General features: G+C 39.9%; 1 protein-coding gene across 26 annotated transcripts in view; it reads left to right on the plus strand.

Moving 5' to 3' along the window:
* Nucleotides 1-14,724, plus strand: part of PPHLN1 (periphilin 1) — a 29,044-nt gene that overhangs the window by 12,424 nt on the left and 1,896 nt on the right. For 14 of the 26 annotated variants that reach the window (XM_088677024.1, XM_088677035.1, XM_088677030.1 and 11 more), the window contains 4 exons: nucleotides 6,905-7,155; nucleotides 8,381-8,463; nucleotides 10,304-10,423; nucleotides 11,081-11,221. In XM_088677024.1, coding sequence (XP_088533150.1) covers nucleotides 6,905-7,155; nucleotides 8,381-8,463; nucleotides 10,304-10,423; nucleotides 11,081-11,221 — 595 coding nt within the window. The remainder of the gene's footprint in view (nucleotides 1-6,904; nucleotides 7,156-8,380; nucleotides 8,464-10,303; nucleotides 10,424-11,080; nucleotides 11,222-14,724) is intronic. The other 12 variants (XM_088677042.1, XM_088677044.1, XM_060279609.2 and 9 more) reach the window with 3 other exon arrangements.

The raw sequence follows: 14,724 nt of genomic DNA on the forward strand, positions 1-14,724 counted from the left end.
CTTTTGACAACCATCAGATGAATGGTTTTCCTAATCCCATTGGCCAAAGCGCAATTAGAGATTTAAATTGATTGGTCAATACACAATTAAGGAGCTAATCTGATAGGTCAGTATTGGAAGTCTACGTGCCCTGAATCCATAAGAATTTGGGGTTTTCAAATATTAATTGCTCAATGCCTTTTCTCCTGGAAAGAAAGCCATGCCCCTGCCTGGAGAGGCAGGAGATCAACACTTTGTTATTTTTCAAGATTGCTTATACTGTGTGAGTACATAAGTTTAGCCAGAAAAATATTATACAATGTTTTTGTGTCTGAATAATCTGTAACCCTTTTTGTTGAGAACTGTATTTTTTTTTGGGGGGGGGTTATTACTTATCCCTTTTTCTTTCACAAATTCTAAAAAGGAACAATTTGTCTGAGTTTGGATATTTCCGGCTGCAAAGCTAATTCTGGTACCTGGCTGCTTGACCCTACCAGTAAATGTTCGTTTGAATGGCTGGGCGTAACTCAGTGGTGGCAGTGAACTACTTGATTAAGTTTTGTGTAAAACGTGATCGAGTGAGAGAGAACCTTGGCTTGCCCTTGCGGGGTCGAGTGGCTCCTTGGACGAATGGGGCTGGAGCAAGGGGGCTGTCTCTTGCACGATCACTACAACATCTTTGACAATGGGTAACTAACCATTGACTTCCAAGTCCAAAGATACTAGAATAAATTATAAATCAGTTTGCAAGCATTTTGATCCCAGTGCAGCGATTAGTTGATGGCAGTATGAATTTGTTAAGAATAAATCCTGCCAGGACGTCTTTTATTTTATTGGGTTCTTAGCTCAGTGGATTATTGGAGTGCTGTGGATGTAATTTATCTAGATTTCAGCAAAGCATTTGGCAGAGTTGCTCTTGGTCATTGGGCAGGAAGTGTAGTTGAACAACCATGAGAGGGGCCACAGCTTAGATCAAATCCGTGTGTAGATAAAACTTCACTTTGTTTTAATAGCTTGCCAAGAGATTTCAGCAAGTGTGGTGTGCTATTTTTATCTTCAGATCTTCAAAGTGTGTTTGGTTTGTAGTTCAGACTTCAACCTGTGGAGGGCAGTGGTTGACTAACAGAGGGGCAGTTCTGTTCTGTCAGTTTTAATATACAGTATCTGCATCAGTGTGTGTCTACAATGCTTTATAACTCGAGGGTAGGTAGAAGTGGCTGCCTGTGAGCCCCATGTTGAAATGCATGCTGTTAGGATTGCTGAAAAATTAAGGAAGAAATCTATCAATAACAATTTTACTAAAATGCATCAATATCATATATATTTAAAATAAGAAATAGAACATTTTGTACAACAAACATCCATTGCTCATGATCATGATTCTAAAATACAGAAAAATAAATGAACTATTTATTCAAAAGATGAAAGAAAAACATTTATTATACATATTCTAGAGAATATTAACAGTTATTGGTGTTTAAATAAAAACTGTTCTGTTCTTTGATTTCTAAAGTAATTATCTCTACAACAGCTTTACCAGTATTTGTATATTGTTTTACTATGGAGATAATTAATAAACTTATGCCAAGCTGTCCTTCTGCATTAGAATCCTGTGTTGGTTAGCTTGTTGCCTTTCTTTTATGGATGGTGCCTTCTGTTCCCACCCCCATATTAAAATTATTGCTGCCACCAGTATATTCTTTCTATCACCATAGTTCTATCGTTTTAAAGCCCTCTCTCATAGGTTTCCCAGTAGAATAACAGTAGGGTTTAATTCAAATTTCTGATTTCATCTGTCTTCCTAATTACTTCAATCTAAAAAAAATTGTAAAAGTTTTCTATTGCTGCCACATCTGTATAATGTTGTTGTCTTTCTTGGTATTTAAGTGTTTTTCCCAACTAACTTTGATTTCTGATTTTATTTCATGTATTACGGTTAGAATATTACAGATTTTTGACGTATACATTGAAATTGTATTTTGAAATTTTAGGAGAGGTATGAATTAATTAGAATTACCCTGAAGTGACATTAAGCAGCATTTAGTTTGTAAACATGGCCTGTTAAACTGTAGGGAGTAGTGTTTTTGTTTGTTAATATTATGTATTTTGGTATTTTTTGTGTTATAAACTGCCTTTTGATCTTCAGATGAGTGCGGTATTGAAATTTAACAATCTGACAAACATTTAATAGGTTTTATTGCTTATCTGAATAAATTAGTTGTAAGAAACTGCATTGGTGGTGGGATGTGGTTTGCTTCTAAATTCATTCCAGACATTTTATCCATGACTGTATTGGATGGATTACCCTCTTGGACTTAATCCGATGTCCATTCCTTTAATGATACCCCTGTTTGCTTTTCTGCCTGGTGATCAAAGTGATCAAAACAATGCACCAAAACTTTAAGGATTTAACATCATTATCTATTTCCTAAAACCTGCCACTTCATTAAATGTCATAGACTTGAGTGTTTAAAGAAAAAAAATGGCATGCACTTTAAATCTTTTGTCTTTTCTAACTTAAAACTGGATCAAATGGTAGACAGTGTTTAAAGTGCAGTAGTGACCTCCAATGGCCAAACAGAATAAATATTACATTTGACCTTCCCTTGATTACAGGATCAAATAAATAAATAAATACAAACCAACTTTGAATCAGTGACTGTGAAGTTACACTTTCGATTCCGTAAACCTGATGCATTTCTGCTGCTTCATGTTAACAGTGCAGCTACCTCAGTTTTGACTACTATATTTCTCAGTCGTAAGCAATGACACGACAATCTCCCCCCCCCACACACATCATGAGTTCAGATGAGGGTCACTCATTCCAGGTGCATTTTATTTACATCTGTAATAGCACAGTACTGTATGCTCTTAGCAGGGAGAAATTGGGATGGAGCTGATTAGGATCTTAAGGGAAAGGGTGGCTAATAAATGCCATTGTGTGATTTATTGGCATGTGGATTGGCCTGCTCTCTCATCAGATAAACAGTTTTAACAAGTCTTGGAGAAGTGTTTTTGTGTCTGAAACTTTCTGAGAGAAAGGAGTTTTTGTGTGTGTTTGCACACATTTATGCCAAAAATTGTTTCGGAAAACCAGCACTTCTTTTCCATCTTTCACATACTGTCACAATGTCTGGGTGTATTCCTTGGGTCTATTCCATAACCTTGCTCTTAAAAGATGTGATCGCATGAGGCTTGCTTTGTTAGCAGTGGAGTAAGAGCCTATAAGCAGTTACTTCTCTTCTTTTTGTTTTTTTTTCTGGATTACTTGATGTGGTTTAAAGACTCTTAAAGCAGTTCTGTTTTTAGGCAAAGAGCTAGCGTATGTAGATTTTATTTTGGTAGTGTTTAGCTGGTGAGAATTACAGTACAAGATATGGATTCTGCTCTTTATTAATCCAAGGCCACTAATAGTATTTTTATGTTTGAAGGCTAGAACTGAAGAAATAGGCATATTGTTTAGTATTCCTATTCCATGGTTGACTCAGTTTTACAATCCTAAAGATGGACATACAGGATCTGCAAAGTTGAAGTTCACACTGGATTTGGGGGGGGGAGAGAATATTAGATCCTACTAGGTACTTTTATTTAGAATTTGGCATACTCCTGCTGCCACATTAGGTGCTTCATAACAAAAAACTTGTTCATGTAGAATGTTTTAATGCAGTGCATTTAAAAGTAGCACTGCTCCTCTTCCAACAAAAGGGATCGTTTTCACTGCCGCCATCAGCAGCTGAAAAAACAAGAGAGTGAGCAAACATTTGGAGATCCAAGTGACTTCTTTAAAGAGACTGTCACTGCCTCCAGAGCATTGGCTCTGGGAAACACAAACCCTCTTTGTGGAATGAGGGAAAGAACAACACTTTCAGCACCACAAGCCTGTAAGTTTAAGCAGCTAAGGAGGGGATGTTGAACATCTAGGTAAAGCTCTTCCCACCCTGCCAGTGACTTAAAATGCAATCCACAGTGTGTTTACTCAGAAGTAGGTCCTATTTGAATACAGTGGAAGTTACTTCCTAGAAAGTGGGGCCATCATTTGTCTTGTCTTCAGCCAGCTTGCTGGCATTCCATTCTGCTTTACTTATTAGAGCAAGCATGTGATTAGGGCTTGAGCTTTGTCATAAAATGAGTTTATTGATGTTCTGAAACCTAGGTCCCAACTATTTGCTCCAAGAGCTTAGTTGCCTTTTTTTTAATGCCAAGCTTCCTTTGCTAATTGATGCTTGCCCCTTTAACTACTTTTTGTTGTTGTTTATTTGCCAACCAGATTTGTCATACGCTAAGAGGTGTTTCTGGTATCTGAGATAACGCATATGGCTCTCATCTACACCTTATAACTCTTGTGAGAGAATGAAGCAGACTGTGTGGAAGGTTCGTAGGCAATTTCCTCTTGAGGAAAGTGAGAAATTAGTTTAGTAGGAAATAAAACCAAGATTCTAAGGGGGTGAAGACAAAAGACAGAAGTGATAAGGCATGGAAGTGTGAAGAAAATGCTCCTATGAGCAAGGGACAGCAGGATGTTAGCAGAAAATGGACGGATGGGAGGAGACTTCACTTTGTCTCCCTATTGCTGTCTTGGCAGCAAGAGAATGCAACCATTAGAAGCAACCAAAACGTCACAAAATAGTGACCAGGCTTTCAGGTCTTTTAGAGCACATTGGGAAGTGCATGCATACCTGAAACTGAAATTGATAAATTATTTTTGTATTAGTGGTGGTGCAAACTGTTCATTGCATTCCTCCCAAGAGCCTAATGCTTGTTTTCAGCATTGAAGGTGCTCTGCAAAGTGTACACTAGAGGGCTCTTTCCCCCCATTTACCATTATTTTAACTGCTGCATCTATGTGTGGCTCTCTGTGGATCATACACTTAAAGCACAAACTTACAAAGAGACTGAAGTAAAGCAATAAAATAACCCATGTTTCAGTTTGCTTTAAATATCTCCCTTTTATTGCAATGCAATATAACGGTTGTAAAAGCCCAGTGAAGATGTGAAAAATTTCAGGTCACTTTAATGTATTTCCTGGCTGGTCCATGGACATTCCTAATCTAGATCTAGTTGGTGTTGGTTTCCACACTTCTTAACTTTATGTGAATCTTCACGGTTTGAAACTTGACTCTAGTTTTAATGCAGGTTTTTTTCCTGTACGGTTGAGTTTTTGCCCAAGTACACCCCAAATGTTGGCTATCGGATCTTTTGATGGAATTGTGTTTTCATATCTTTTTTCTTTTTTTTTTAATGATCATTGATCTAAACTAGTGTTTCCCAAACTTGGGTCTCCAGCTGTTGTTGGACTACAACTGCCATCATCCCTGACCACTGGTCTTGCTAGCTTAGGGATGGTGGGAGTTGTAGTCCAAAAACAGCTGGAGACCCATATCTTATAAGATATGAAAATTTCATGTTTCTTCCCAAGGTACCTTATTTCTAGGAGGGATACATTAGATTTCCCTATTGGTAGCCAACAAAGCTACACCAACCTATGCCAAATGTTGATCTCACGCTGGATGTTGTCAATTTAGCCGTATGAGAAGATGAATGTCTATTTCAACTTGACAATGTGAAAATATCCATGAATTTGAAAGGAAAGATTTGCAGCTATGACAGAGCATGGGCTGTAGTTCTACTCTGAATAGACCCATTGAAATTAATAAGGTAAAGGTAAAAAGGTAAAGGACTCCTGGACAGTTGAGTCCAGTCAAAGGCGACTATGGGGTTGTGGCGCTCCTCTCACTTTCAGGCCGAGGGAGCCGGTGTTTGTCCACAGACAGCTTTCCGGGTCATGTAACCAGCATGACTAAACTGCTTCTGGCACAATGGAACACTGTGACAAGTCCCAGAGCGCACGGAAACACCGTTTACCTTCCCGCCACAGTGGTACCTATTTATCTACTTGCACTGGTGTGCTTTCAAACTGTTAGGTTGGCAGGAGCTGGGACGGAGCAACGGGAACTCACTTGGTTGCGGGGATTCAAACCGCTGACCTCCTGATCGGCAAGCCCAAGAGGCTCAGTGGCTTAGACCACAGTGCCACCCACATCCCTGGCATTGAAATTAATAAACCTAAGTTAGTTGTCAAAACAAAAAATTAAAAAAATCCTTCCAGTAGCACCTTAGAGACCAACTAAGTTTGTCATAGGTATGAGCTTTCGTGTGCATGCACACTTCTTCAGATACACTGAAACAGAAGTTACCAGACCCTCATGTTAGTTGTGTCCATTAATTTCATTCGGTCTGCTCTGAACAGGACCAGCATTCATTGCAACCCAATGAAGGTTGCTATTTATCCTTAGAAAGGTAAAGTGAATACAGTATGGAGATGAAACCCCTGAAGATGTGATCTACAGAATGATCAGTGCTTACGTCTCAGGCTGCCCATTCAGAATGTTTTTAGGCACTGTATCTCTTTACTCTGCGCACTGCACTTGAATCAGCCTCTTGGCTCACTGAGAATAATTTTTAGCTGAAGAAAATCACAAGTAGAGATGTATAAGACATTAGAGGAAGTTGGAGGAACAGCTCTGCCGGATCTGATCAAAGTCCCATCTTTTTCTCACAGTGGCCAACCAGATGCAGGAGCTGAGTGCAACAACATTCTCCCCACTTGTTTCCCTCAGCAACTGATATGCAGAGGCATACTGCCTCTGACAGTGGAGGTTGAGCATAGCCATCGTTCCCAATCACCATTGGTAGCCCTACCTCCCACGCATGTATCCCGTCCTCTTCTAATGCCATCCAAGTTGGCAACAATCGCCATGTATTTTACACCGACACTTTTCCTTCTCAGATAATACTAATAAACTGATTTGTCTCGGAGGAAAGATTCAATAGAAGATGGGTACTTGCTTCAGGTATTTAGTTGTGTGCTCCTAAAATTTTGACATTTATTAAGTCATTTTAATTTCTTTTTATGGGACTTTGAAAGGGACCTGAGAGACGGCATGCGCCGGAAACCCGTCTACCCTCACTATGCGAGAGATCGATCCCCGCATAAGAGAGATTCTCCTTACTTCAGGGAATCGCCGGTCAGCCGAAGGGATTCCCCCCACAGCAGATCTGGGTCCAGCGTCAGCAGCAGAAGTTACTCTCCCGACAGAAGCAAAGCCTATGCCTACCACCAGTCCCAGCATAGCAGAAGTATGTCATCTTTACCTAAAAGAAATATTTCTCAACCAGGTAATAGAGGATGGATGGAATCTAACATTAGTGAGCTGGCACTGACTTCCCCTATATACAAGGTCGCAATGCTAAGTGCTTGAGGGAATTCAGCTCCTCGCTCTAAGGTTTGTAGTTAGTTGCATTCTTGCACTTTTTGAGAAGGCTCTTTGATCCATAAGTTTCTATGAGTCCAAAATCAGGCAGGAGTTGATTTTTGCCCAGTTCCACCTTTCTTCTGCACTTGCCATGTATTATATCATTACAAAGGCTCCTCAAACTCCTTTCAGCAAATTTTGGGCTGTTGCATGGTCAGCCCAAGGAGAAACGGGCAAAAATGGCCTCCCCTTGCCTCTTCTGATCACATAAAGAGAAGCACAGTGGGCAGAATTGAAGGTTGCATGAGAAGCAGACTTCTATGTGTGCAACGGGATCTCCTCTTTCCCTAGAACAGATTTTGGGCTGGTGCTTGGGGGACTGCAGTGGGAAGGCGAGGAAGATGAAGTCCCATTGTATGAGTGAAGTCTGTCTGACTCGTGTGCAAAAACAGCACAGGATAAAAGGACATGTCTGTAAATCATGGAAGCTTTGGGTTTATGCTGATTGAACCAACCAATTTTGCTAGTATTTTATTATGTGTGATCATGTGATTTATAAAGGCAGTGGAATGCATTAAAGAATCGCTTGATAGCGGAAGAGGTGATCACAGGAAAGCATTCAAAGTCTGGAAGCCTCAAGTAAGGGAAATTTTGAGATCCTTCATTTGCTTTGGGTTTACACTGAAATTGCTTTGCGTGCCTAAAAGTAAACTCCTCTGCTGGCTTAGCCAGATGCAAGTGTCACCGAATTCATTAAGGCTTACTCACACATAAGTGGGTCTAGTATTACCCAGCTGGTGAAAAGGTGATTCAGAAATATTAATTTACCATACGTTTATTTAAAATAAAGGAACAATCATGTACATTAACAGCACAAGTCTCCAGTATTTTAGATGATTAAGTCTGGAGGTCCAAAGTTCTGTCCTCACCCCACCCCAAAATCTGATAAGTGGGCTTGGATGGAGAGAAGTCCATTTCAGGTTTTTACTGAGGAAGGAGAGATGTCATCAAACAGTTGTTAGACAGTCTAATAATCCACCATATAACTCAAACAGAACCCATTGCCATTAAGCAGCTGTGTAACAGTTTCATTTTCAAATGCTTTTCTTCATATGACTAATAAAACATTTATGTTGTTGTCCATTTAGGTAAAGAGAAAAGCTCCTCTCAGTCCTTGAAAACGTCAAGAGATGTCTCTCCCACAGGAACAGCAGCAGGGCCACCATCAAAGGTGAATTCATTAGTAGACTTCAATAGTAAAAGATAGTAAATTGAATGCAGGAAGTCTCTGTTACATCCTGGCCTCTTTTTTAAAAATACTAGGGAGACCTGCATTTGTTTTTGCCTTTTAAAGTTCATATTTCTACAAGTCTATAGTGTGGGTTCTCAAGGTGTAAGTTTGTTGGTGTGCTAAGGGAGGGTGAATTCCTTCACAGCTCTTAGCAGATGTGCAAAAGTTTGATTAAGCTCTCTCCCTGGTCCTATCCTTTTGCAGTGGTTTAAGTTCAAAGCGTTTGCAAAAGCCCTCTACAACCTGGGACTAGGATAGCTAAAATATAATCTCACCCATTTTATACTGAGCTGATTGCTGCATTCTGCAGGAGAGGGCCTCAACAAGCCCTCTTAAGTGGAGATTTTTATCCAAGTCTGTTGGATTTGAAATTGTTTTTATTGCTGATGTTTTTTATTGTTAAATTGCTTTAGGATGTTTCATCGGAAGTGAGTCATAAATGAAATGAAGCAGGCTTCATATTTCAATAGTTGTTGAAAACATTTCTTTTCTCCAAAGCCTTCCTCAATTAGTCCTTCCCCCCTCTCTCTCTGCCATTTTTTAAATTTTTTTTGCTGGTTTTTATGTTTTAAATACAGTAGTGTTTTTATTATTGGTTTTCTTTTATATTTTATTTCTCTATCTCACTCAGCCATTCTGTAAATGTAGAGTAGTATATAAATTTTGAAATAATTAAAATGTACTGTTCTCAGTCTCCTAAACATGATGAGTAGATGGATCATGCAGGAGGCCTAGTCCCTCCCATGTCTCCTGTACTCTTGTCCTTCCCTTCATTGGTTTGCTTTACATCTTTCTCTTGCTGTCCGAGATTGCCCTCTTAATGTGAATTTGAAACCAACTTCCAAATTCAAATTCTGGTTATGAAGGCAACTTGCTGGCATTAACCATAGTCAGCAATACATTTTTATATTTTGCAGAAAGCAGCCCAAGATTGGCTGGGGAACCAATTGGCTGAGGTATAAATAATAAAATTATTATTATTAGGAGTAATAAGGGGAAGGAGCATGCAAGCCAGCTGGATGCTCCTGAGCTCTTAACTGTTCAGGAGATTCGGAATATTATGTCAACTCTGAACCATTATTTAATTACATTTAATTTATTGCTCGTGGGCTGTCCTTGAAAAGCATAGTTTTATCTCTGAAAAATTGGACCTTTTGTATCTTTCATAAGAGTCCCTTCAGCTGTAAATTTCCTTTCCTTTTTATTTTTCAGAGTGTTAATATAGAAGCTAGTTTTCGTAACAGTAACGTTTTGCAAGTATTGGTTCTTTAAAACTGCTCCTTTAAGCTTCTCTGTGTATTTCAGTGCATTTGATGTTGGTGTATTATTATTATTACATATGTTTATCTTCCTTCTGACACACCCTCTCACCCAGGATCCAAACAAATTCTCCGCTTACCTGCAAAGTCTCACAAAGAGGAAAGTTCCTAGAAACAGCAGATATCACCCTAGTCTCTCACTCGAGACTTGCTTTTTATGGGCAGGCCGGTGGAACTTCCTCAGGCTGCCCACAGCTGTATCCTATTTTGCTGCCCCTCTCTACAACCAATTACATTAACAGCCACACTCTGGGCACTGGTGGAGGAAGAGGAGGGCGGGGGAAGCGCACCGCCATCCCAGTAGGGTGCCATCATGGCTGCCCTCCTGCCCGCGCCGGTCACCACACCCCTGCAGGCGGCATGCCCCGCCCCCGGGACACACACCAGCTCCGCCCCCCCCCCCCCCGGTGCCAGAGCATGAAGTTCTGCCACTGACTCTGGGGTTTCTTTTTTCTCACCAGGCCTTGGACAAAAGTAGCCGCTTGTCAGAAAAGGAGCTTGCGGAGGCTGCAAGTAGGTGGGCGGCTGAAAAAGCAGAGAAGACAGACACAAGCAGCGTACCTGAAATTTCAGATTATGAAGTAAGTTAAAAGTAATAATTTGCCATTGTGCAGTATTTGGCTGTCTTAAATTTTCATGTACGTCCAAATTTGTGGCTGAGCAAAACTCCAAACTTGTCTGATAGCAGAGCCATGTACCCAGTATTCAAGTAAGTTCTACTCAGAATAGACCTATTGAAATTAATGGACCTAAGTTAAGTGGCTTAATTTGCCAACTTTATACTATAACTACCTTCGGGAATTAACACTGTTCTACAAATTTAGGCCTGGAAACCATTGCCTGAATAGTGAGTCAGACTTCTTGATAGTTCTGATTCAGCTGTTTCACACTTGTTCCTTTTCTGCAGTAAAGGAATTTCAAAGAGAGACTTTCCTGTCATATTCCATGTGCAGCCTCTCAACTAACACTGTTTCTCAGCTCCCACTGCATCAGGTCCAAAACACAAATCCATCCTCATCTGAAAAACTGGTTTCTCTGAGATTTATATAGGAGAGAAAATGTCAAATGCTGAGAGTGCTCCCCCATAGCAGGCACAAGACTATAAATCTTTGTTTGCACCCTAGATTCAACTGGCTTTTTGCTGCATTGTGTCAATTACATGTTTTCCTTATTCTCTCATTCCTGCCCTTACACAGATTGTACATTAACTGCATAAAATTACTGTACCTTTCTTAAAGGCTGCGTCCACAGAACCGTTATATGCAGAACACCACGAAGAAACTGGCGCCAGCATACCAGACAATAATGAATTATTTGAAGACAGCTCGCATGTTAGTCGTTCCAAGGCAATTGCAGCAAAGACAAAGGAGATTGAACAGGTAAACCTCACCTCTGGTAGTTGCTGTTCTCTTTGTAATTCTTTGTAATTATTGTTTATTTCATTATTAAGTTTATTTAGGATGGAATCCTGAAAATCCATAAGAAGAAAAAATCCTTTGCAAAAAGACTTGCATGGTGGCTGCAAGTACTTTAAAACAAAAGTACTTGCATGAAGGCAAGTCTCAGTGTGTGTGTGTGTGTGTGTGTGTGTGTGTGTGTGTGTGTGTGTGTGTATATATATATATATATATATATATGACTAAATGAGTCACTGTAGTGGGACAAACATGGGTGCTGCCATGTGCTTCTGTGGTTTCTGCCAGCTGGTATTTTATCTTTTAAAATAAAGCAGATTGTCAGCCGTCAGATGAGGCTTATTGCAGCATAGCAAGCTAATGAGAGTTTAAAAGTTAAGTGTAGACTTGGTGCAGATGCTCTTACAGTAAGCTACAGAATAAAGCATTGTAGATCTAGATCAGGGTGTTCGATGTTTCTATGAAGCTGCGGCAGCAGCTGCTTGGAAGCCGCATCTTTTTTTAGACTGCGATGAAAATGATCATTCTTGAGAATGTGCTGCTTCATTCATAGGGAATACTTGCACAATAAGGTCTGAAGGCTACTCCTATTGCTTAACATTTTCAGTAGTTTCATTGATAAAATGAACTTAAAATATTTCCATTCACATTAAAGAATATGGACAAAAAAGAAATCTGTCGTTGATTCAAAGTTGCTTTTCAATCAATGTACTTTGGGTCTCGTCTACTCCACTTTATAAATTAAGCTTTTCCAATATTCCTGGTTTTCTTTAGCACACATTTGCATTTGCTGGACAAAATTATACCGTGTTTCTCCAAAAATAAGACACCGTTTTATATTTATTTTTCCTCAAAAAAACACACGGTGGCTTATTTTCAGGGGATGTCTTTTTTTATTTATTAAGTATGGTACAGTTTAACCTACAAGGTTAAACTGCCTATCACTATGGCTTATTTTCGGGGTATGGCTTATTTTCCGGAGAAACATGGTAACAGTTATGCCCCCCTCCAAAATACTGGTTATTAAAGACAGGTTAATTTGTGCAGTTAGCTTTACCCAACAACAGTGGTATTACTTTTCCCATGGGCTACTAAGACAAGGAAGTCTATGGAATGCAATCACATCTGCCATTGCTCTGGTGTTACAAAACACACATGCTCAATGACTCTGTCTACGGTATCTCATAATGTTTCTCCATAGTTTTGCTAGCTAAGAATGTAAATGATTGGATGTTATTGCTTCTGTTAATCGTGGGGAAAACGGTTTCCATTCCAAAGACTAGAAACTTCTCAGAGTGTATATACAGTGTGATACAATCTCTTTATCATAGGAGTGAAGCTGCAAACCTCAGATATTTACGCTTCTAGAACAATAAGACGTTACTCTTGCACCCCAGTTCTTGCCCAGTCAAGTCCAGACTGGTCAGCATATGCAGGTGCCTATTCTGAATCCTTAAATGCATCAGAATTAAGGAAATGATGCAGTTCATTACAGAAAATTAAACTAGCTTTCACAAACATTACATTTATATTTTGCTCTTTTTAGTTCTAACCTGGTATTTGAGGTGGCTTGCCACCTAAAGTGGAGTCAAGAGTGGGTGAAATGAGGAAGGAAAAATACAGAGTATATTAAAAGCTAATCATTGTAAGTCTCTATGGCATACGTGTAACAGTAGGCCTCATAAATACATGCTAGAATGAATATATGTTCTCAGCAGCAAATTGCATTTCTCCATGTCTGTTAAAAATGGGCTGCTTTTGTTCCATACAAGCACAACAAACCCCACCCTCACTTAACCTTTGTTCTCCTTTAGATGAAGCCTAAATTAAATTTTCTTCCTGTGAGGGGGCTATAAATTGAAACCAGAATCATTAATGCATTTCTAGCTATCAAATCAATACTAAGCAAACAATTTTTGTAGATAAACGCCACCCTTCCTGTTTTCACAGAGAAGCAAATTTTACTAGGAAACAGCGTTGGTCAGTTTGCTACTTTTAAAATAAACCATTGAAGGGTGGGGTCCTTCCTGCAGTCAAAAGTTTATTACTCCCTAGTTGTATTTTGAAATGTTTTGAGTAAAGCGGTTTATCCTTTTAAAAATCTTTGGAAATCACTGGAAGCGGTTTAATTAACGTTTTAAACGGTTGGCTCAAGGATTGCTTCGTGGTAGCGTGAAACACTTTTGTGTATGCAAGGTGTGTTACCAAAACATAGGTGGATGACCTGAGCAGAGTAGATTTGACCTACTCAGCTACTTGGTGCAGCAGAAATCCAGACTGGAGAGATGGTACATAAAGGTCAGGAAACCCCTCTTTTCTGGGCTGGGATAGAAGGCCTATGCCTAGTATTTGGCCAGAGGGAGAGATTGGGGCTGCTATTGGTGCGCTTCCCTTCCTGTTTCCCTGGCTGAGGTGGTCTTGGGTGTTGTTTTGGACAACCCCAAGTTCATGATATCTGTAACAACTGTGAAGCTGCCTTGTCGCTGAACACTGCACTGTTCAGGCTCTGAATTCTTTAACTCAAAGTGTTTTGTATTTTCCGCCAAGCTCCTGTTGGTGGATCTTAGTAGAATCAACGGAGAAATCAAAATTTTAAAACAGCCATGATTCGCCTTGTAGAGCCAGCTCTAATTAGATCTTTGTAGATCCCAGAAGCCTGAAGTCTGTCCATCCTAGCTTACCAACCACCCTGCAGTTATTCATTGCTTTTGCCCTCCAAGTTTCAGACCTCCACATTTCAGCTTGAGCTGAGTGTAGCTTGAAGAGCAAATATAGACCAAAGTTAAATATTGCAAGTCAGGAGAAACTGAAGCGGAGGCTGGTTTGAATTCCTAATTCCAGTCTTCCACGTCTCTCAGCTTGCAGCAAATATCAGTTCTCCCCAGACAAATCCAGCACTCAAGTTACATACAGAAACCTTGTACTCCATTGTCTCACTTTTTTACATGTACTAAAATAGGGAGGAAACTGTGTACAAAGAGCAGGGACTAACATTTGAGTTTTTAGGCAGTGTGTCAGGGCACATTGCAACATTTTGTGGCTAGGCACCTTTTATTTGTGTGACATACAGTTAATAATAATAATAATAATAATAATAATAATAATAATAATTTATTATTTATACCCTGCCCATCTGGCCGGGTCTCCCCAGCCACTCTGGGCGGCTTCCAACAAAATAAAACACAATAATCTATTAAACATTAAAAGCCTCCCTGAACAGGGCTGCCTTCAGATGTCTTCTAAAAGTCTGGTAGTTGTTTTCCTTTTTGACATCTGTTGGGAGGGCGTTCCACGGGGTAGGCGCCACCACCGAGAAGGCCCTCTGCCTAGTTTCCTGCAACTTGGCTTCTCGCAACGAGGGAACCGCCAGAAGGCCCTTGGTGCTGGACCTCAGTGTCCGGGCAGAATGATGGAGGTGGAGATGCTCCTTCAGGTTAATTAGCTGCAAACTTCATGAGCTATTTATG

This window comes from Zootoca vivipara, chromosome 9 (genome assembly GCF_965207765.1).
Source record: "Zootoca vivipara chromosome 9, rZooViv2.hap1.1, whole genome shotgun sequence".
In the NCBI taxonomy this organism is placed as follows: domain Eukaryota; kingdom Metazoa; phylum Chordata; class Lepidosauria; order Squamata; family Lacertidae; genus Zootoca; species Zootoca vivipara.